At 55.3% G+C, this 22,756-nt stretch overlaps 2 protein-coding genes across 6 annotated transcripts; one reads left to right on the top strand and one right to left on the bottom strand.

The window, feature by feature from the left end:
• Nucleotides 1–867: 867 nt before the first annotated feature.
• Nucleotides 868–7,252, bottom strand: LOC148648653 (desumoylating isopeptidase 1-like). Its single transcript, XM_088606380.1, has 6 exons — nt 6,803–7,252; nt 5,429–5,450; nt 4,920–4,989; nt 4,041–4,150; nt 3,340–3,462; nt 868–2,753 (listed from the first exon to the last, which is right to left on the bottom strand). Exons 1-6 carry the CDS (start codon nt 6,891–6,893, stop codon nt 2,660–2,662), a joined length of 510 nt encoding a protein of 169 aa, XP_088462506.1. The 5' UTR covers nt 6,894–7,252; the 3' UTR covers nt 868–2,659.
• A 1,683-nt stretch (nt 7,253–8,935) lies between these two features.
• xrcc6 (X-ray repair cross complementing 6) lies at nt 8,936–19,095 on the top strand. Of its 5 annotated transcripts, XM_088606376.1 has the most exons (14): nt 8,936–9,059; nt 10,376–10,491; nt 11,205–11,314; nt 11,397–11,535; nt 12,172–12,426; nt 13,126–13,315; nt 13,883–14,069; nt 14,294–14,462; nt 14,560–14,721; nt 14,829–14,958; nt 15,545–15,645; nt 18,029–18,148; nt 18,295–18,521; nt 18,627–19,095. In XM_088606376.1, exons 2-13 carry the CDS (start codon nt 10,416–10,418, stop codon nt 18,492–18,494), a joined length of 1,839 nt encoding a protein of 612 aa, XP_088462502.1. In that variant the 5' UTR covers nt 8,936–9,059; nt 10,376–10,415; the 3' UTR covers nt 18,495–18,521; nt 18,627–19,095. The 5 variants fall into 5 exon arrangements, with proteins under 5 accessions (XP_088462502.1, XP_088462501.1, XP_088462503.1 ...); XM_088606375.1 differs by having other exon boundaries at nt 10,386–10,491; nt 18,295–19,095; XM_088606377.1 differs by having other exon boundaries at nt 18,298–19,095.
• Nucleotides 19,096–22,756: the final 3,661 nt, after the last annotated feature.

Below are 22,756 nucleotides of genomic sequence, written 5' to 3'. Positions count from 1 at the left end.
CCAGGACCAGGACTGTACAGCCCTGCTGCAGACACACTGACCGACCCTCCAGGACCAGGACTGGACAGCCCTGCTGCAGACACACTGACTGACCCTCCAGGACCGGGACTGGACAGCCCTGCTGCAGACACACTGACCCCTCCAGGACCAGGACTGGACAGCCCTGCTGCAGACACACTGACCCTCCAGGACCAGGACTGGACAGCCCTGCTGCAGACACACTGACTGACCCTCCAGGACCAGGACTGGACAGCCCTGCTGCAGACACACTGACCCCTCCAGGACCGGGACTGGACAGCCCTGCTGCAGACACACTGACCCCTCCAGGACTAAGACTGCAAAGAGTCAAGGAGTAGAGGAGAGAGGCAGACAGAAGGTAAGAGAAAACGCACAGAGCAACGACCAGGTCAATCGCTGGCTTTAATCAATGTGTGTCACTGGCTTTAATGCAACCAGTGCACTTATAGATAATTGAACTATTGATTTTTCTAATTATCAGCTAAATAATTAACGAGCCATCTGTAGCAAGATCCTGAAATGAGGCAGACTGCAGGACCAACACAGGTTGAGAAGCCCTGATTTGTCCTGAATGAAGTGCAGAAATGAGATGGGCCTCTGGTGCCACCTGGTGGAGTACGACTCCAGTCATCAAGAATCCCTCTTCTCCTCTTTGGGTTCCAGTGAGCAGAGCGACAGCAGCTCAGGGTTCTGGTTCTGAGTTCGTGCCTGGAGAGGGGGGAGAGGCTACAGGTTCCCATTTCCAGCTCAAAAACTTGATCCTCCGGTCCAAACACAAAACAGCCGACTCTTGCGGGTTGTGCCCGTGAGAGGAGGGGGGATAAAAATAAGACACAGGGACGCAGGAGAGAGAGTTTCAGCTTTAATGTAGAACGGTGAGCAGCCGCTGAGCCCTGCAGCACAGGTCACAGGTCACAGGTCAGACAGGTTCAGCTGGATTCATGGCTTTGCTGCACATACTGTTCGAAAGCATACGAATTGCTCGATAGTAATAATAACAACAACAATATAATATAATAAGAAGGGAACATGACAAAGAATTAAGTCAAAACAATGTCACAAATAAAGCTGGACCAGTCCCCAAACACAAAGATATACAGATATGAAATATGGCAGCGCGATGGGTTCTAGTGTCAGTGCACCTGGCCGCCCCCCTGCGTCCGGCCCGTTCCGGGATCCCTGCTCGCCGACTCTCGGGGGCGCAGAAGGGTCGCGCTTCCTCCCCCGACACGGCTGGGGCCTCACAGCCCTCTGGGGCCGGACCCTGGCCAGAACCAGGTCTTCTTTCAGCCCCACGGTGGCGCTGGCGAGCCCCGTCTCCGGCCCATCCCGACTTCCGGGGTTAAATCACCTGGCCTGCCTGCTCCCACCTGTCCGAATCCCTGGTATCCACGACGATGACCGCCACACACACACACACACACACACACACACACACACACACACACACACACGACCCAGGTGGGCCCAGGGGCCTCCTCTCATCTAGGATCGCGCTCACGGTCTCAGGACCATCATGCACCTGCACATCTAGGCTCACCGAGGGCGGTCTCTCGCGAGCAGCTCGGCCTGCAGGCCTGGGCCTCTGCTCGTGTCTGCCTTGCCTCTGGTGCGCCCCGATTCCTTCGAACTGGCTCCAACACAGCCCCCCCTCTGCGCGACGCGGCCGGGCATTTACAGAGAAGAAAGAACGTAAAGTATATTAAATAGATCATTAATAAATACTGTTTACAAAAAAAAATCAAGACCACAAAGTCCTCGTCTGTTCCCACGGTTTCAACCCAGAAAGGTTTGAAGTCAATGGTCAATCAATCAATCAATCAACCAATCAATGGGTTGACTAACGAAGGGCGTGTCTGATTTCCTGTTGGTCACCAGTGGGAAGCACCTCACACCCACAGCCCCTGGACGTCTTCGGAGCGCCTCTGGAGATCCAGCACCGACCACCCGTTCTGAGACCTGACCTCTGACCCCGGGCATGACCCTTAGGCGGGTCAGGGGGGAGCCCTTTGCGACCCCCCCCCACCTCTCGTCTTCGTCCGTCTCTCCCGTCAGTTTTTTTTTGTATTACAATGAAACGTTGACAAGGCAATGACACAGCTTCAAAAATACAACCCTAAAAACGCCCCCCACACCCCCACGTCCCCCAGACTCCCACCCTTCCCCGAACCCTTTAAAGACTTAATGCCAGCCCTGGTCCTGGGGAGCCACAGACCTCCGGGGCTTGTAGATCCGGGATAGATACACGATACAAGATCCTACAGGTCTTGGACAGAATTAAAATACAAGATCTTATAGACCTTGGATAGGTATACAGTATAAGATCCTTCAGGTCTTGGACAGAATTAAAATACAAGATCTTATAGATCTAGAATCTTATACATCGTGGACGGGTACAGAATATAAGACCTTTCAGATCCTGGACTGATGTACAATATCAGATCTTATACATCACCGGGGCCTCAGCAGCCTCCTTGATTGGTCCAGTTATTCCTAAGATCGGAGAGCCTGCTGCTTCCCCTGGGGGCCCGGATTTCGGAATGGGACCCTGGGAGCTCCTCGCGGCTCGCTGGGATCAGGGCTGGCTGCCTCCCCACCCCCCCCCCCGACAGTCTCCCCGGCGCGTGGGGTCCGGCGCTCTCTAGCTCTGCCCCTGGTGTCCGTTGATGATGTTCCCTCCGGGGGGCTGGATGTGGATGGAGTCCAGGATGGGCCTCAGCGCCTGTCCGAAGGGCCTGCAACACAGACAGCGCGGTCACCGCTACGTCAGCCCAAAGACCCGCCGGCTCGAACCCGGGGGCGCGCGCGGAGACGGGGTGGGTAAGACCCCGGTAACTGTACCGTTACGGCGCCGTCACTGCCTCAGGCAGTTCTCTCCTGACCCGTGGAAGTGCACTTCGGACCGCGAAGCGAAGGCACCTCTTTACACAGAGCGTGGTGGGGGTGTGGAGCAAGCCACCCAGCCGTGTTGTTGAAGCCAATACCCTGGCTTCTTACGCGAAAGAGCTGGACGAGATTCTCTGGATCGATTAACTTCTAACTACAAAACGGCCTGGATGGGTCAAATGGCCTCCTACATTCTTATTATGAGAAGACAGGAGCTGAGCTCCATCACTGTCTGCGTCACAGAGGACGTGACAAGTTTCACAGCTCTTTACACGCCTGCTGGGAGTATTTATGTCCTCTCCCGAGAGCTGGCGGATCAGAGAGGGTTCGGGGTTTATAGAGCGAGGGAGCGGTGGCGAACAGCTCTCTCTCTCTCTCCTGCGCAATTATTCCACAGGCGAGTTAATTGGCTGACGAGGCTGGGGAGACACTCACGTGGACAGGACCTCGGAGGGCAGGTCAGTGATGTAGGCCGGGATCTTCCTCCCCGTCAGGAACTGACCCACCTCGTTACTGAAGGTGTTGCAGTTGTGCTCAAACAGCCGGTAACGATCCCCCCTGCAGGCACGGGGACACCCGTTAGCGCCCCGAAATAAGGGGAGGGAGAGAGGGCGATGGAGACAGGCAGTGAAGTCAGCCTGCAGGATTATTGGTGCTACAGCTGCCAGACATCGACATCAAACGAACAGTGCCAATATAATCACTTCCTCTTGCACAGTGAATCTGAGCTCCCATCTGAGTGTCCACTTCAACCACAAATCCCACATTCAAGTGCCATAGAATGGAGTTATCCCTTTTCTTCCCCTGGCTATTAAGCCTACTTCCTCTGGACAACCGACTGTACATTTTACTTTATATATACACACACACATTCTTTTTTTCCTCGTCATACACACGTCTCTCATTTGTGAGTGGGGTCTTGTCTATGTTTATGTTAAATGGATTGTGGATCGTGTTCCGTCTTATATCTGCCCACCGAGCAAATTTCCCATCTGGGGCTACAAAAGTTAAGTCAGACAGAGAACATCAGCTGACACATCTGAGATGACACTCCCAGTGACTGATACACAGGCAGAGAGGCCTAACCAGCCCCCCCTGTTCATAACCCCCAGCCCCCTTGCAGTGCCCCTCCTGACCTGTAGGTGGACTCTCCAAGAGAGGAGAGGTACTCCATGAAGATCTCCTCAGTCACCTCTGTGTTGCCCAGGTCCACCACCGTGTTGGGAGGGCCCAGCATGGTCCCGCCCTGAAATCACACAAGCCACACCCCCTTGCGTCAGGAAGGCCCGCCCCCTGCCCTGGATGGAAAAATCTCACTCTGGAGGGGAGGTCCTCAGAACGGGAAGGTAAGTGTGTAACGTGTGTTGTGGATTTGAACATGACACCTGGCTCTGGTTGTAGCAGGTTGTTGTGAAGCCCAGGGAATAGAGATCCGAGTACAGTGTGCAGGGAGGGAACTGGGGTACAGAGTATAGGGTGCAGGAGTACTGAGATACAGGGTGAAGAGGGAGTGGGGTCTCATCTTGAGTCCCAGGGAACCCCTTACTCTCCTGTTATAAGTTCTTACTGAGCTCTTAACTGCTGAGGTCAGTCGATCCCTTTATTGGGTTTAATCTGGCCTGAGTAGACCATTTCAAGCTGCTTTCGGGCCTTGGTTCCAACAATACTCTGCTGCAGGAGAGCTGCACACACAACGCTTCCTCCTTCACCCCCCCAGACTCGCTCCCCTCCCCGTGTGCGGCCGCAGGGTTTTTTGGAGCCGCGAGGCGAAACGCAAAACAAGCAGAACTAGCGATTCCAGAATCGGGTGGATGCGACCAAAAAAAAAAAAAAACTCGATTTTAAAATTCTTCCACCACCAGCTACAGGTCAACCTACGGTCGACTTGATCGCTTAAGAGCTCGTCTGGAAGGAAATGCAGAAGACGAAGGGGTCCGTCCCCCCCCTTCCAGGAGCAGGAGGGGGTGCGCCGCAGATCTAGGGCCGAGGGGGGCGTCTTTTAGACGGTGTCTTACCGGAGGGCAGCTGGAGATCCCCTCTCCCCCAAAGAAGAACTCATCCCCGTAGACCACGATGGAGGTGTGCCTGCGACACAAGACAGCACACAGTCAGGGCCCGGGCCCGGACAGGCCTCGTGGGGGGGAGGGGGGGGCTTCTTTACACAGAGGGTTGTGGAGGCGTGGAACAAACAAACACAACAGGCAAAGGAGGAGAGGAGCTGACAGGGAGGGGATGAGGCGCCCTGCCTCATTCCCGATCCAGAGTGATCTGAGCTCCTTCTCCCGTACTCGGCACGTTAAACTGGATGGCATTTTTTTCCAGGGGGGGGGTTTGAATTTTTTTTTCCGGCGAAGCTCGGGGTCCGACGCCGAAACGCGTCGACACGGCGCCCCCACTCAGAGGTGGGCTTGTTGTGTCTTAGACCTGTTAACTCCTCCCAGGACAGCGCCCCCTGCAGTCAGGAGTCAGGCACCCCCCTGACCCAGGGGGATGGAAAGAAGTTTGTACCTGTTCTTGTACTTACCAAATGCCGTCTAGCTGTTTGCCTGCAAAATAATAAAAATGGTATATAAGTACGTTTCCATATACCGTAGCTACCCCCCACCACCATGACCAGAAAGCCAGTTGTTCCCGATAAGCCTTGTGGAAGCTCCGAAGCCCATCCTGAGCCCTGACAGGCCTCTGCACAAGCCTAGATGACATGGCTCAGCTGGTCCCTGCTGACCGCTTGTCAAGTTAGTCAGTCTCCACTGACCGTTTGACCGTTTCAGGCGGTCAAGACCGGTACTGTACATTCCACCCAGTTAAAAACAACCACCACCAACAACATGGAGAGCAGTTCAGTACAGCACCATCCCTTCACTTTGGACTGGTCAACAGTACAAGTTCATATCAAGCAAGACTCCCTCCCCAATTCCTAGAGACCAGTTGCCAAACCAGTAAACCAAATTTTACTGGGATCAACTGGGACTCCCAGTAGGCAATTATGACAGGACTACATGGCAATCTCCCGACACGAAACAACAGGAAATCCATTCCTTTCAAATATATTTTCCTTGGTACGCGTTAGGGTGTAAGGGACGTTTTAAAATACCACTATTTTTTACCGTGGTGTCGTGTAGGAAGGTTTTAGAGGGATCATAGCGACGTTCGTGTTTTATTCTGGGAAAAGATCAGCTGAGCTACATCCTGGGGGCGTAAGATCAGAAATTGCCAATTCATGTTTCCTCCTTGTACACTGACCTCCTTCTCTACGGTACTTTCTTTTTTTTTTTAATCCTGTCGAATAAAATAAATGTGTAAGACAAGCTCCATATAGATATCGCATATATAGTCAAAACCCTTCTTCCACACGGTTTCCATTAAACCGATTTAATGGAAACGCGACAATAAATTTACCTGCCTGTATGTACTGTATGTCTCGCCCGGAAACCGAATGGGACCGTATATTAATAACACTAATTTAATTATTTCTGCGGGTTTGCGGTCTGAGATATCGAGAAAAAAAAAACGTCGCTGAAAAATGTTATGTATAAAGGTTTCAGTGACACCTGAAGTCCCATTCACTGTCGATGTATAAACATAGTGCTCTAGTTTGTTTTTTTACCGAAGAGATACGAGGAAATGTCGTTTAATTATGAATGTTTCGTGTAACACACAAGATAAATGGCTTCATCACTCCATCATGTATTCAAGTACAATCATGTATTCGCATTTTTCACACAACAGGGAGAATTTTCATTTTCGGCAACCGACGGTTATTAGTACTAGGACAACAACCTTTAAGCCCGTAGGCCTGCCGCTCTAAAGAAATCCTCGGTCTGTCCTGATGTCCTACGCCGCACCGGCTCGCCTTCTTCACGGAAGGCCGGGCCGCGACTCCCCGCGGGGTGCTTACCCAGCATTATAGGACTAAGCTGCCGTGCCATCCCCTTGGAGAGGTCGTAAATGTACAGTTTGACAGGATAGGTCGAGTTGCGTTGCTCCATGACGAGAGGAATGGATGCGAATAAATACTCCGTTTATATACAAACGTATCGTTGCTATGTGTGCATGTAGTGGCAGGTTAATAGAAATCTCCTCTCTATCTATAAAAAATGCCGAGCGGCAAGAATAAAAAACTACTGCAGGAACGGGTATTAGTTACACAAGACCTAGCAGCTGGAGGAGCACAGAGCCGGCTGTGTCGCTTGTTCAGCCCTCTGCTGTGAAAAATGACTCTTCCCACTGCCAAACCCGCTCACAGACACGGGTGTTGTGGCGATCAGCTGATTTAATGGAGATTGAGCAGCGTGTGTCACTAGGGAGCAACAGAAGCCGTGTTGAGCTGCCCCGCCGAGCAACGATCTTTCACCCAAAAAATAAAATATTGGTTGGGGAAAAAAAAAAAGAGGTCAAGTGTGCCTGTTTTAGTGACTCTCCCCCAGCCTTTACCACCCCTGTGTGCGCACCCGCAGGGGCTGGTTAGAAACCTGCAGTTCACAGTACGATCCTGGGTTTTAAATCGCAGCCGCAGAGGTGGAACGCTTCCATTAATAATGCTAGCTAGGCGCGGATGCGGATTTTGTGAGCCAGCATCCCAGCTGGCCCCTGTCCTGCACCGGGAACGACGGGCTCCCGAGAGCTGTGTGAGGCCCTCCGCCGCCGTTATGTCGAGGGACAGACTCCAGTTTCTGCCGGAGCAGGGCGGCGGGGCTCTGGGGTGTGACCCCAGGGACTTCGGCCCCCTGGGTCCCCCCCGGATGCTCCAGGATTTTCATAGTGTCCTGAAGGTTTATCCCCAGACCTCCGCACTGACCAGCTCAGGTGCTAGGAGAGGGCCGGACTGTATTGCGGGCATGTGGGGTTTGTGCATGTCCACATCGAGACAGGCCCGTCCCTCGGCTGGAACCCCCGCCTGAAGACCCTATTGAAACAGGACCGACCAGTGAGGTGCTCATCCTGCACTTTGATTTGGAAATTTTTTGTACGGATCCATGTTATTCCGTCTCTCGACGTTATTTATTTTAATACTGGTGCGTGTTGAGGGTGGTGTGTGAGGATGTGTTGGGTTTTGGGTGGGTGCCCTCCATTACTGGCTTTGTGTTGTGTACTTGTATTGTAGGTCTTTAATTGCATGGGCTTGCCAAACCAAATTCCAGTTGCACGCTCTTCCCTCATTGGCTGACTGCGTCTTGCTTGTGTGCACACAAAACGCACGCTCTTCCCTCATTGGCTGACTGCGTCTTGCTTGTGTGCACACAAAATGCACGCTCTTCCCTCATTGGCTGACTGCGTCTTGCTTGTGTCCAGCTTGTGTGGAGTTTTTGGCCAGTTGCACAGTCCTGAAGTCCTGAGGTTTAAGGCGCCCTAAGTGGTCCATTGCACAAAGCTGGTGGACGAGGTCGGTCCCCCACGTCACTCATGACGTTTCCATATTTTGCACCTGCAAATGTAAGAAAGCGTCGTTGTTAAGTTGTCTTGCGCAAGAAAACTCCGGCGACTAAAAGGTTCACAATATTCTCACGAAGCCACTGTTTCGGTTAACGTGTTCTGTTAACGTGCCGTGTGGTTTGGAAAACCTGATTCCTTGCTCACTTTGCTACAAATGGACAGTTTTACATTTCACATGTCCTTTTTTCGCTAGATACCTGCACCATCATCCATCCACTTTGCAACCGTTTTTTCCAATGCAACGGGCGCAAGGCAGGATACAACCTGGATGGGACGCCAGTCCATCACAGGGCAGGCATATGCACTCACACCTGGGCCAATTTTCCCAGAAGCCAATGAACCCACCAATATGCTATTAGACTGTGGGAGGAAACCAGAGCACCTGGAGGAAAACTACGTGAACACAAGGAGATCAAACAAAACTCCACCGAGGTGGAGATAGCACGCTTGAAATTGTACCTGGGGCCAGCTGCAGGGTTACATACATAGCAAGGAAATTCAATTGTGGCGGGCGCGCATATTCGACGTCTTACGGCAAGTTGAGCGCCAGCACGCTGGAGGCGTGGTTTCAACGGCCCCGCGAACGCTGCTTTGCGTGCGCGCCGTGGCGGTTGTTGCGGGCTCGCTCTCTGAGGGAGGAGAGGCGCTGTAGTTGCTGTCGCTTTCCGACACAAGGAGGCGAAAGCGCGTCCAAGCTCACTGTGCACGGGATTTAAAAAGAGGTAGGTGACGCATAAGCTGGCGACCGCCAAGCTGTTTGCCCGCCTGGGCCGCTTAATGCTTCACAAAAGTGTTTTAATCGCTGAAGCACGCTGACAAGTTTCGGTGTTTGGCGAGCTGTGCCTCTAGGGCTCCCAATTGGCTGAGCTGCCATTGAAAGCTGCTGTCATTGGTGGAGGGAGGTGTCGGTTACCGCCCACTAAACATGCCCCAAACAAGCGAGGTTCAGGAGAGTCTCTCTCAAATTATCGTTGTCCTGGAATCCGAAGTCGGTCCTCTTTTTGTGTTCGTCTAAGAGTGCTGACCCAATCTTGATCCTGCAGGGCTTCTTCAGGTTTTATTCCATCTGTTAACGGGCTAGGCTGGACCAACAGTTGAATAGATTCTTCCAGCTCTTCGGAGATTATTTTAAGAGACCTGGAAAAGACTGACCGGCCCTCCAGGGGCAGCAGGACTGGACAGCCCTGCTGCAGACGCACTGACCAGTCCTGCAGACACACTGACCCTCCAGGACCAGGACTGGTCAGGCCCCCGGTTTAACAACATCCTGTAAACTGTGGTGAAGTAGCTCAGACATCAGACAGGAGACAGAAACAGCTCTCCAGGATAAACCTCCAATTTCCAGGTCTGCGCAGCGCCATGTCCCGCGATTCAGAACGTGGCAACAAATCTTCCAGCGATGTGAAGCGACCCTATTATACTAAAAACATGCAGGCTTGTGAATACAACTCTTTTAATCCAATAGAAATATTGCTCTTTGTTCCGAGATGGTTTTCTGTCAAATACTTGTTACCTTGTTCACTGCGAGTGCAGATCACGCTTGAACACTCCTGTGGTGAAATGTCAGCAGTGTAGCCTGTACTCATACATCCCATTACACTAGTCTACTACAGTGACTAGTGAGCAGGAAGGGCTGCACCATCACACTGCAATTCGTGGGAACTCGCATCTGTGAGGAGAACATGTCGATTTACGGTACTTTCATGAAGCTCACGATTTTGTGCCTCGTTCAGAATTTGCCAGATGTTTCAATCACGTCAACGAATTTGTTTTGTCACTGAGATTAAATAATTGGTTTGAGGAATCGGGACTGTAGTTCCCCTTTAAATCATCTGCATAAACATATAAGAAAGACTAAGAGGGCTCCTCTCGTTTCTAATCTCTCTGGCCCATTGGGTAGTTAGTAATTGGGTGAGCTGAGGATTTCATTGAGCGGTTTCCTGAGAGGAACCAGGGGATTGACCATCGCGGCAGGCCATCTTGTTCCACACCCCCACCACCCTTTGTGTAAAGAGGCGCCTGTGTGTGTGTGTTTGAGTGTGTTCCAGATCTGAGGGGGCCGAGCCAGCTGTCAGGTCATGGCAGAGTGGGACGACTACTACCGTCACGAGGGGGAGGAGGAGGCGGAGCAAGAGGAGGGGGAGGAGTCTGGAGGTGGGTGTGTGGTGAATAAGTAGAGGGGGTGGGGTCAGCCGCACAGCACAGGAAGTGGCACTGTACTCTATTACACTGTACTGTCACACTCTAGTGCCTCACACTGTTCTATATGCTTGTACCGTGCTGATACAGACCTGTTCACATTGCTGTACTGTATCACACTGCACTGCACTGTGTTGTAGCACACTGTGTGTCGTGCTGCCACACACACCACTGGACTGCATACCACAGTTCTGCACTACTGTATCACACTGAAGTGTATCGCTGTGCTGTTTTGTGCTGTATCAGTCTGTGTTGTGCTGTGCAGTGCTCTACCACTCTGTGCTGTTCTGTAGTGTATCCCTCTGTGCTGTAGTGTATCCCTCTGTGCTGTAGTGAATCCCTCTGTGCTGTGCTGTAGTGAATCCCTCTGTGCTGTGCTGTAGTGAATCCCTCTGTGCTGTAGTGTATCCCTCTGTGCTGTAGTGTATCCCTCTGTGCTGTAGTGAATCCCTCTGTTCTGTAGTGAATCCCTCTGTGCTGTAGTGTATCCCTCTGTGCTGTAGTGAGTCCCTCTGGGCTGTGCTGTAGTTAATCCCTTTGTGCTGTAGTGAGTCCCTCTGTGCTGTGCTGTAGTGAGTCCCTCTGTGCTGTAGTGAGTCCCTCTGTGCTGTAGTGAGTCCCTCTGTGCTGTAGTGAGTCCCTCTGTGCTGTGCTGTCCTGTGTTGCAGGGGACTACAAGTTCTCCGGCCGGGACAGCCTGGTGTTCCTGGTCGATGCCTCGAAGGAGATGTTGGTGGAGTCGGAGGATGACATCACCCCCTTCGAAATGACCCTGCAGGTGAGCGACACACGGACAGAGGGAGAGAGAGAGAGAGAGAAGGCCCTGCAGGCACTGACCAGCCGCGTGTCTCCTGCCGCAGTGTGTGCGCAGCGTCTACACCAGCAAGATCATCAGCAGTGACCGCGACCTGGTGGCGCTGGTGTTCTACGGGACGGCCAAGCACAAGAACTCCGTGTCCTTCAAGCACGTCTACGTCTACCACGACCTGGAGAGCCCAGGTGAGGACAGGGCTAGCTCACTGACCGCACTGCGGTCACCACAGGGCACTCTCGCTGTCCTGACCGGCTGTACTCTCTCCAGGCTCACTGTACAGCTCACTGACCGCACTGCGGTCACCACAGGGCACTCTCGCTGTCCTGACCGGCTGTACGCTCTCCAGGCTCACTGTACAGCTCACTGACCACACTGCGGTCACCACAGGGCACTCTCGCTGTCCTGACCGGCTGTACTCTCTCCAGGCACACTGTACAGCTCACTGACCGCACTGCGGTCACCACAGGGCACTCTCCCTGTCCTGACCGGCTGTACGCTCTCCAGGCACACTGTACAGCTCACTGACCGCACTGCGGTCACCACAGGGCACTCTCGCTGTCCTGACCGGCTGTACGCTCTCCAGGCACACTGTACAGCTCACTGACCGCACTGCGGTCACCACAGGGCACTCTCGCTGTCCTGACCGGCTGTACGCTCTCCAGGCACACTGTACAGCTCACTGACCGCACTGCGGTCACCACAGGACACTCTCGCTATCCTGACCGGCTGTACGCTCCCCCCTCTCCCTCTGCCTCACTCTCGCCTCACCCTCCTCTCTCTCTCTCGCTCTCCCTGCCTCCCACTCGGTTCCTCTGTGTCAGGGGCCCGGCGGGTCCAGGATCTGGACCGGCTCCAGGGAGAGAGGGGCCGGCAGCTGGCGAAGGAGGAGCTGGGCTGCAGTCCCGACTTCTCCCTGGGGGAGGCGCTGTGGGCCTGCTCCAACCTCTTCAGCGACGTCAAGCTGCGCCTCAGCCACAAGCGCCTGATGATCTTCACCAACCAGGACGACCCGCACGGGGGCGACCGAACCCGGGACAGGCTGGCCCGCACCAAGGCGGCCGACCTGAAGGAGACGGGTGAGGGGGGGGAGGGGGCAATGCTGGGGCCCCGGGGGTCCGGTTCCGGACCCCGCATGTGCTGTCTGTGTGGAGTTCGCACGTTCTTCCCTCGTTCACACTCCCTCGTGATATCTAGTGCTCTGCCACCCTTGAAATGTCACCCTGAGGAAATCGGCTCTCTCTCGGACTGCACAGGGTCTCGATGTTTAAGGTGCTTTGTGAAATATTTTCAAATTGTTGCTGAGGACCTGAGTTGTCTGCCCCTTGGGGGTTCAGTTCTGGACCTGGGGTGCTGTCTGTGTGGAGTCTGCATGTTCTTCCCTCGTTGTGCTCCGGTTTCCTTCCACAGTCCAAAGACAGGCTGGTAGATTCGTTCTGGGAAAACTGACCGTCCTGTGATCCTGTGTGCGTGTCTGCCCTGCGTCGGGCTAGCGTCTTGTCCCGGGTGTAGCCTGCCCTGTGCCCGTTGCTTGCTGGGATAGGATCCGGCTCCCCCACGACCCTGAATTGGGTTGGAAGATAGACGGACGGAGGTTAGGTGAAACTGTGAGTTTGTGCGTTTGCAGTAAACGTCTCAGATGCCCCTGCTTGTGTGAGAGCAGACGTGAGTCACCCATCTGGCCTGGGGGTTCCCCCTGACCAGATGACGGCTGTGCGGGGATAAAGTGGGGGGGCGCAGATCTCATCCCAGTCCCGGTGTGTCTGTCTGAACCCCAGGGGTGATCCTGGACCTCATCCACCTCCAGAAGCCCGGCGGCTTCGACCTGTCCCGGTTCTTCTGCGACGTCATCTCCCCGGCCGAGGGCAGCGAGGAGGAGCTGGGGGTGAGGATGGAGCCTTCTGGGAAACTGGAGGACCTGCAGAGGAGGGTGAGGGCCAAGGAGCTGAAGAAGAGGGCCCAGGCCAGGTGAGGGGCGTGGCACCTGCGGCGAAATCGGTGATCAGTAAGAGCTCAGAGCAGGAGAGGGTGTGCAGTGTGTTCACTGGGGTGATATCGGTGATCAATAAGAGCTCAGAGCAGGAGAGGGTGTGCAGTGTGTTCACTGGGGTGATATCGGTGATCAATAAGAGCTCAGAGCAGGGGAGGGTGTGCAGTGTGTTCACTGGGGTGATATCGGTGATCAATAAGAGCTCAGAGCAGGGGAGGGTGTGCAGTGTGTTCACTGGGGTGATGTCAGTGATCAATAAGAGCTCAGAGCAGGGGAGGGTGTGCAGTATGGTAGATATTTATCACGTGGGGGTGTAGTCTGGGGGGTAAATCTGATCTCATCAGGCTGTGGGTTCGAGTCTCTGCTGCGGACACTGCTGTTGTGCGCTTGAGTGAGCTGCTGTACCCCAGCTGTGAAAGTGGGGACCAGCGTTGCTCGGGGGGGTGATCCCATGCGATAGACCAGCGGGGGACAGGGTCACGTGCTCCCCAGTCGGCTCGACACCGGGCCCTGACCTGCTCCCTTCCTGCCCCTCTCTGCCCCAGGATCCCGCTGTCCCTGGGGGAGGGGGTGTCCCTGGCCGTGGGGGTGTACGTCCTGGCCCGGACTGCGACCAAGCCCCCCGCGGTGCGCCTGTACCGCGACACCAACGAGCCGGTCCGCACGAAGACCCGGCTCTACCACGCGCACACGGGGAGCCTGCTGCTGCCCAGCGACACCAAGAGGTCCCAGGTGTGCGCGCGCTCCGGCTCCGCTCCGCTCCGGGTTTTACCCAGCGCCTTCAGAAGCCTCTTTTTAAGGCACGATATCACATGAACGTCATAATACTTGTCTCTATTATTATGCTGTTAGTGGAGCAGAATAACGAGCCTGAAAGGTGCAGGGCCCGCTGCCGGTTTCGCTGGGCCCGAGCTGCGGCCTGGCTGACGGTGTTGAGCGACTGTCTCTGTCCCAAGACCTACAGGGACCGGCAGATCGTGCTGGAGAACGAGGAGGTGGCCGAGCTGAAGAAGTTCGAGGAGCCGGGCTTGGTTCTGATTGGGTTCAAGCCCCTGGACCGCCTGAAGAGGCACCATCACATCCGGCCCGCCCTCTTCATCTACCCCGAGGAGCAGCAGGTCACAGGTCAGGGGTCACCCTCCCTCCCTCAGTGCAGTGTTAAGGTACTGTATGAATGCAATATTATATTATTCCTGTACATTTCTCTCCCCCTCCCTCTCAGGCAGTTCAAAGCTGTTCACAGCCCTGTTGAAGAGGTGCTCTGAAAGGGGCGTGTTCGCCGTGTGTCGCTACACCCCTCGCCGGAACACGCCCCCCCGCTTCGTTGCCATGGTGCCCCAGAGGGAGGAGCTGGATGCCAACAACCTGCAGACCACACCCCCAGGTACGGCCCCGCCCACGCCGGAGCCCTATAAAAGCGGATCCGGAAAAGGGCAGGTCGTTATTTCCCACCCGGCCCGCAGCCCTGAGCCCTTCCTTGCCCCTCCGCAGGTTTCCACCTGATCTTCCTGCCCTTCGCCGACGACATCCGCACGCTGGACGCCCCCGAGAAGACGCCCGCCAGTCCGGAGCAAGTGGGGAAGATGAAGGAGATCGTGCACAAGCTGCGCTTCAAGTACAGGTCTGAGGGTGGCGCTGCACGTGTGCCCTGTGTGAGCCCTGTGTGAGCCCTGTGTGAGCCCTGTGTGAGCCCTGTAAGTGTTCTGTGTGAGCCCTGTGTGAGCCCTGTGTGTGCCCTGTGAGTGCCCTGTGAGTGCCCTGTGAGTGCCCTGTGAGTGCCCTGTGTGTGCCCTGTGAGTGTTCTGTGTGAACCCTGTGTGAACCCTGTGTGAGCCCTGTGTGTGCCCTGTGAGTGCCCTGTGAGTGCCCTGTGAGTGCCCTGTGTGAGCCCTGTGTGAGCCCTGTGTGAGCCCTGTGAGTGCTCTGTGTGTGCCCTGTGTGAGCCCTGTGTGAGCCCTGTGAGTGCTCTGTGTGTGCCCTGTGTGTGCCCTGTGTGAGCCCTGTGTGAGCCCTGTGTGTGCCCTGTGAGTGCTCTGTGTGTGCCCTGTGTGAGCCCTGTGAGTGCTCTGTGAGTGTTCTGTGTGAGCCCTGTGAGTGCCCTGTGAGTGCCCTGTGTGTGCCCTGTGTGTGCCCTGTGTGTGCCCTGTGTGTGCCCTGTGAGTGCCCTGTGTGAGCCCTGTGTGAGCCCTGTGTGTGCTCTGTTTCAGGTGCGATGCGTTCGAGAACCCCTCACTCCAGCAGTACTTCCGCAACCTGGAGGCCCTGGCGCTGGACTTGATGGAGCCAGAGCCCATCGAAGACCACACCAGTAAGACTGCGCCCCACTCTCTCTCCGCACCAGTAAGACTGCGCCCCCTCTCTCTCTCCACACCAGTAAGACTGTGCCCCACTCTCTCTCCGCACCAGTAAGACTGCGCCCCCTCTGTCTCTCCACACCAGTAAGACTGCGCCCCCCTCTGTCTCTCCACACCAGTAAGACTGCGCCCCCCTCTCCCCCCTCTCTCTCTCCACACCAGTAAGACTGCACCCCCTCTCTCTCTCCACACCAGTAAGACTGCGCCCCCCTCTCCCCCCTCTCTCTCTCCACACCAGTAAGACTGCACCCCCTCTCTCTCTCCACCCCAGTAAGACTGCGCCCCCTCTCTCTCTCCACACCAGTAAGACTGCGCCCCCCTCTCCCCCCTCTCTCTCTCCACACCAGTAAGACTGCGCCCCCCTCTCCCCCCTCTCTCTCTCCACACCAGTAAGACTGCGCCCCCCTCTCCCCCCTCTCTCTCTCCACACCAGTAAGACTGCGCCCCCCTCTCCCCCCTCTCTCTCTCCACACCAGTAAGACTGCGCCCCCTCTCTCTCCGCACCAGTAAGACTGCGCCCCCCTCTCCCCCCTCTCTCTCTCCACACCAGTAAGACTGCGCCCCCCTCTCCCCCCTCTCTCTCTCCACACCAGTAAGACTGCGCCCCCCTCTCCCCCCTCTCTCTCTCCACACCAGTAAGACTGCGCCCCCCTCTCCCCCCTCTCTCTCTCCACACCAGTAAGACTGCGCCCCACTCTCCCCCCTCTCTCTCTCCACACCAGTAAGACTGCGCCCCCTCTCTCTCCGCACCAGTAAGACTGCGCCCCACTCTCTCTCCACACCAGTAAGACTGCGCCCCCTCTCTCTCTCCGCACCAGTAAGACTGCGCCCCACTCTCTCTCCACACCAGTAAGACTGTGCCAAACTCTCTCTCTCCGCACCAGTAAGACTGCGCCCCACTCTCTCTCCACACCAGTAAGACTGCGCCCCACTCTCCCCCCTCTCTCTCTCCACACCAGTAAGACTGCGCCCCCTCTGTCTCTCCACACCAGTAAGACTGTGCCAAACTCTCTCTCTCCGCACCAGTAAGACTGCGCCCCACTCTCTCTCCACACCAGTAAGACTGCGCCCCACTCTCCCCCCACTCTCTCTCCGCACCAGTAAGACTGCGCCCCCTCTGTCTCTCCACACCAGTAAGACTGCGCCCCCTCTCTCTCTCCACACCAGTAAGACTGCGCCCCCTCTCTCTCTCTCCACACCAGTAAGACTGCGCCCCCCTCTCCCCCCTCTCTCTCTCCACACCAGTAAGACTGCACCCCCTCTCTCTCTCCACCCCAGTAAGACTGCGCCCCCTCTCTCTCTCCACACCAGTAAGACTGCGCCCCCTCTCTCTCTCCACACCAGTAAGACTGCGCCCCCCTCTCCCCCCTCTCTCTCTCCACACCAGTAAGACTGCGCCCCCCTCTCTCTCCACACCAGTAAGACTGCGCCCCCCTCTCTCCCCTCTCTCTCTCCACACCAGTAAGACTGCGCCCCCCTCTCCCCCCTCTCTCTCTCCACACCAGTAAGACTGCGCCCCCCTCTCCCCCCTCTCTCTCTCCACACCAGTAAGACTGCGCCCCCCTCTCCCCCCTCTCTCTCTCCACACCAGTAAGACTGCGCCCCCCTCTCCCCCCTCTCTCTCTCCACACCAGTAAGACTGCGCCCCCCTCTCCCCCCTCTCTCTCTCCACACCAGTAAGACTGCGCCCCCCTCTCCCCCCTCTCTCTCTCCACACCAGTAAGACTGCGCCCCCCTCTCCCCCCTCTCTCTCTCCACACCAGTAAGACTGCGCCCCACTCTCCCCCCTCTCTCTCTCCACACCAGTAAGACTGCGCCCCCTCTCTCTCCGCACCAGTAAGACTGCGCCCCACTCTCTCTCCACACCAGTAAGACTGCGCCCCCTCTCTCTCTCCGCACCAGTAAGACTGCGCCCCACTCTCTCTCCACACCAGTAAGACTGCGCCCCACTCTCCTCTCTCCACACCAGTAAGACTGCGCCCCTCTCTCTCTCCGCACCAGTAAGACTGCGCCCCACTCTCCTCTCTCCACACCAGTAAGACTGCGCCCCTCTCTCTCTCCACACCAGTAAGACTGTGCCAAACTCTCTCTCTCCGCACCAGTAAGACTGCGCCCCACTCTCCTCTCTCCACACCAGTAAGACTGCGCCCCTCTCTCTCTCCACACCAGTAAGACTGCGCCCCCCCTCTCTCTCCACACCAGTAAGACTGCGCCCCCCCTCTCTCTCCACACCAGTAAGACTGCGCCCCTCTCTCTCTCCACACCAGTAAGACTGCGCCCCCCTCTCTCTCCACACCAGTAAGACTGCGCCCCCTCTCTCTCTCCCTGTCTGACCAGAGCCCAAGCTGGACGTGATGGACCAGAGGCTGGGTGTCCTGGCCCAGGAGTTCAAGGAGCTGGTCTACCCCCCCGACTACAACCCCGAGGGCAAGGGTCCCGCGCAGAAACGCAAGCCAGGTGAGGGAGGAGGGGGCCGGGGGAGGGGCCGGAAAGCGGGAGCGCAGAAGCAGCCAGAGGGGGAGCAGTTTTCCAGCTGGGAAATGGCTGTGAGGTGTGGGCGCCGGTGCGAGTCCCAGGCTGACGCAGTGAGTCCTCCTGTCCAGCAGAGGGCGGCGGCGGGGCGGAGAAGAAGGCCCGCGTGGAGGTCTCGGAGGAGGGGCTGCGGGCCCACGTGGAGAAAGGCACCCTGGGGAAGCTGACGGTGCCGGTGCTGAAGGACGCCTGCCAGCAGCTGGGAGTCCGGACCACCGGCACCAAGAAACAAGAGCTGATAGACGCCCTGACCAAGCACTACAGCTGCTGAGGCCACCAGGGGGCGCTATGGGGGCTGGTGAGTGCGTGGGCCTCCGTCGGGAGAGCGATCAGGATTCCTTTCCGCTGCGGATCAGCTGCTCTTCGGGTTTACTTTGTTTTTTTTCTTTTCCTGGGAATTTAGAATCGCCAACCGTTTCCCACCTTGTAAGCCCCCCCCCCCCCCCCCAGTGTTGGAAGTGGCGACTGTCAAGTCTCCATCCCACCGCTGCCACCATCGCGTTGGGGACGGGGCCCCCCCGTGCTGGGCAAGCGCGCGCCGTGGACGCGCCCCCGTTAACCCCCAGACTCCTCAGGGCGAGGCCTGACGCAGCTCTCGCCGACAGCGCTAAAACCCGCCGTCTGCGAGGTGACCGCAAGGGGGCGATGCTGCGCAGCTAGCCCAAGACACCTGGGTGAATCCTGGCCCCGCCCAGATATCCCACCTTTGGTTGTGTCAAAGCTCTTCGCCCGCAGAATCGCTGTTCTTGCCACCTGTTGTTCCCCCTCGGGCCTGCAGGCTGGGTTCTGTCTTCACACACTGATGGCGCCCTTTGTATTTGTCTCCCCTGTTTGCTTTTTTTAACTTGTTAATAAAACTGGAATATAGAAAAGGTTTCCTCTCTCTTTCGTGTTTTTTCTCTCCCCCCCCTACTCTCTTCAATGGCTGTCTTTGTCTCCCCCCCCCCAGGTAAGAGATCTGCAGTATGTAGCAGATTGAGCCAGACGGCCATGCTGAGTTTTTATTGGGGTTTTCTCCTTATTTTCTGTACATTGGCACGGGCAGTATGACCACTGTGTGTCTCCCAGGAGGGGTTACTGGTGCAGAATGATCACTGTGTGTCTCCCAGGTGGGGCTGCTGGTGCAGAATAATCACTGTGTGTCTCCCAGGGGGGTTACTGGTGCAGAATGATGATTGTGTGTCTCCCAGATGTGGTTACTGGTGCAGAATTATCACTGTGTGTCTCCCGGGTAGGGCTGCTGGTGCAGAATGACCACTGTGTGTCTCCCAGGAGGGGCTGCTGGTGCAGAATGATCACTGTGTGTCCCCAAGGGTGGGTTACTGGTGCAGAATGGCCACTGTGTGTCTTCCAGAGGGGTTACTGGTGCAGAATGATCCCTGTGTGTCTCCCAGCTGGGGCTGCTGGTGCAGAATGACCACTGTGTGTCTCCCAGGTGGGGTTACTGGTGCAGAATGATCACTGTGTGTCTCCCAGCTGGGGCTGCTGGTGCAGAATGATCATAAATGTCCTGGATAGATGGGAGGGTAACCCCAGTGATGGACTGGGCAGTTTTCACCACCCGCTGTAGGGCTTTGCGGTCAGCAGCACTGCAGTTGCCATACCACACTGTGATGCAGCCTGTCAGTGTGCTTTCTGTAGTGCATCTGTAAAAGTTAGTGAGGATCTGGGGACATATCTTGGCTTTCTTCAACCATCTTAGGAAGTACAGGCGCTGTTGCGCTTTCTTGATCAGACAGGTGGTGTTGAGAGAACGAATGGTCTTTACCAAACATTTGCTTTCTTCCTTCAGATAACATTATTCATTTTGTCTTTTAAAGTGTGCAGATAAATATGTATTAATGTGTTGACATATGCAAACTCCCGAGAAAGAGAGTACTCTTTTGTGTCAGGAGTGAAAAAAAAACCAGTGAGCACAGGAGGGCACAGAAGGGTCAGGGTGCTACAGGACAACAGCTCTTAAATGTACAGCTTTCTCTATGGTATTGAAATCCCCCAACATATGCAGTTTGGTCTTTGGTTACCCCACAGTTGGTCTTTTATCTCATATCTTCTTGAACCTGCATCTTGAGGGCCATCCTTACCTCACCACATCACAGACATCACACACTCTTAATTCAAATGACAAAGCAGATCTTCAGTTGCAGCACTTATTCTTAACAGACAGGTAAGGGCCGTCTTTTTATGATGAATTTTGTTCTCTCCAAAGACGCCCAGCATTTTTATAAATACAGCCCCTTCCTTTGGCTTCAAGGCCCGTTTTCGAAGCCAGTGGTACCAGCACGTTGTTCTTCTGAGTTTATCCTCATCTCTCCCTTCAGATCATCCACCCTCTTTATTCAGACTGTTTCTAATTGCTGTAGCTCCTTTTTTCTTGGGGCACAGGTGGAAACAAAACTTGATCTGTATCCATTCAGAGTACATTGCCATAATCATAAAAAGGAAGATCGTCCTCTCCACTTATCAATTTCAAATTCTGGCAGCTCACTTCCTTCAAGGCATTCCTAACGCATTAAGCCACTCAGCTGGAGGTCATCGGAGGACTACTTCACCTGCAATAAAACCAATACAGGTGCTCCTTCAGCTCTCTAAGTGCCGAAACAAACCACAGTTCAACCATACATCACTGAAAATGTCCCTCAGCTTCTCTAAGATTTCCTTAATTCTGCAGTGGTGGTTTGGGGTCCAGCTTGATTCGTTCTGGCTCTTTTTTAATCCTTAGCCAAGCCGGTGAAGCCAAATGTATTATGAATAAACACAAAATAAACTGTGATAATGATAATGTTGTTTTATCGGCCAGATACAATTTCTTGCATGAGGAATGTGTCTTTTTGCAGACCCCAGCTTGCTCTCCATGAGACACACAGACAGGGAGAGAGAAGCTGGGGGTCAGAGCACAGGGTCAGCCATTGTACAGCACCCCTGGAGCAGCTGGGGTGAAGGGCCTTGCTCAGGGGCCCAACGGAGTAGGATACCTCTGCCGGCTGCGGGATTTGAACCAGCAACCTTCCAGCCCCAAGCACAGATCCTGAGCCACAGAGCCACTGCTCCGCCCCCAATTAATACAGCTGTTAGCTGTTAATACAGCTACATTTGGGCCCCGACGAGCTCTGTTGGTAGAGCACGAGATTCATAACCTCAGGGTGGTGGGTTCCTGTCCCACGCTGGGCGCCAGATCCTCCATGTTGGAGGCTGGGCACAAGGCTAACAGCCCTTCAAGGGATCTGAACGCCCTTCACGACCAGCTGGGCGTGCGCGGGAGGAGCTGCTGGAGGACACGGCCGCACGGCTGCGGGGGGGGGGGGGCTGGAGCCCAGCGCCGGGGGCCAGTGACAGGTGGGGGTCCCCTCCAGCCTGCCCGTCCGCCCGCCTGGTGAGCAATGCAGAGAGGCAGTGTCTCTAATGGCCTCTGCCCTCTTGCACAGCACGTCCATTGGAGCTCGTTAATATTTGTATTTCCCACCGTTCATCCCAGCTCCTTCCTCCTAAAAACCCCTCCTGAGAAGGAGCATATTGATCGGATCAACTGGTCAATCATATGAATAATTCCTTGTGTCTACCGAGCTCTTTTCACCCCACGGGGCTCCATAGCTTTACATATGGGAGGGAACACCACCTCAACCGTAACTGACGGGCTCTGTGGATCCCGAGTCGCGGGTTCGAGCCCCAGTCATCTCACTGGCTGACTATGTCCTGGGGGTCTCCCAGGCGGGGGAGCACAACTGTCCGAGCATCACCTTCAGTTGCTCTCCTGGGGGTGAACGAATCGTTGGAATGGAATGGAAGTAGAGGGTGCCGAAGGGCATCCTGATGAGGAAGAGGGAGGGATTGTGGTTTTCTGTGTGTCTCTGTCAGCCCTGTTTGTCTACTGATCACGGGTTACCTGAATGTTAACTCCAGCGCCACTCAAATGTCAAGATGAGCAGAGGTGGAAGTTCATTTAGAGGGCCCTGCTTTCTAGAACTATCAGAGCTGATTAATGTTCACATTTCTCATGATTTATAGCGACTTGTGCTTGCTCTTAGAACAACAGTCATTGATAGCTGTGTGTGTGAAGCATAGTGAATGGGATTTCTAACTCTCTGCTCTCCACATGTACCTGTGTGTCCATGCTGATCACTTACAGGTGTATGTATTTCCCTGAGGGGTCTGCCTGTTTTCCCTCCAGACTCTTCTGCACAGAAGCTAAGATTGTGCTTCCTGTGGTGTGTGTGTGAGAGGTCCCCACCCTCGTGCTAGAGAAGACCGGAGGTGTGTGAGATGCTGGCACCAGAAGGGGAACCTGCACACTGTGGTCACTGGGCACACATCCGAACACCCCTGTTGAGCACACAGGGAAGCCGGACCCGTGCCCTTCTCCTGGAGCAGAGCAGGAAGGAATTCATGAGCACGCTAAGGCCAGCGGGAGTGTCCTGCCCATCTGCCTCTGATATTTTTATTACACAGTCTTTGCCTCTCTCTCCCCTCCAAAGCTGGGGTAAATACAGTAACAATCCCAGAAAGAGACACTGGAGGCTGTTTTTTTCTGTCTTT

The sequence above is a fragment of the Lepisosteus platostomus genome, chromosome 14 (assembly GCF_059453375.1).
Source record: "Lepisosteus platostomus isolate fLepPlt1 chromosome 14, fLepPlt1.hap1, whole genome shotgun sequence".
NCBI lineage: Eukaryota > Metazoa > Chordata > Actinopteri > Semionotiformes > Lepisosteidae > Lepisosteus > Lepisosteus platostomus.
This window is presented reverse-complemented; position numbering and strand designations above follow the sequence as displayed.

Excerpts from the sequence above, each read along its gene's own strand:
- LOC148648653 (XM_088606380.1), bottom strand. The coding sequence starts at position 6,893 with ATGGAGCAACGCAACTCGACCTATCCTGTCAAACTGTACATTTACGAC. Across the intron at positions 4,990-5,428 it reads AAACAGCTAGACGGCATTTG|GCACACCTCCATCGTGGTCT; the intron begins GTAAGTACAAGA and ends CTTGTGTCGCAG. Across the intron at positions 4,151-4,919 it reads GGATCTCCAGCTGCCCTCCG|GGCGGGACCATGCTGGGCCC; the intron begins GTAAGACACCGT and ends GTGTGATTTCAG.
- xrcc6 (XM_088606375.1), top strand. The coding sequence starts at position 10,416 with ATGGCAGAGTGGGACGACTACTACCGTCACGAGGGGGAGGAGGAGGCG. Across the intron at positions 12,427-13,125 it reads GGCCGACCTGAAGGAGACGG|GGGTGATCCTGGACCTCATC; the intron begins GTGAGGGGGGGG and ends TCTGAACCCCAG. Across the intron at positions 14,463-14,559 it reads CGAGGAGCAGCAGGTCACAG|GCAGTTCAAAGCTGTTCACA; the intron begins GTCAGGGGTCAC and ends CCTCCCTCTCAG.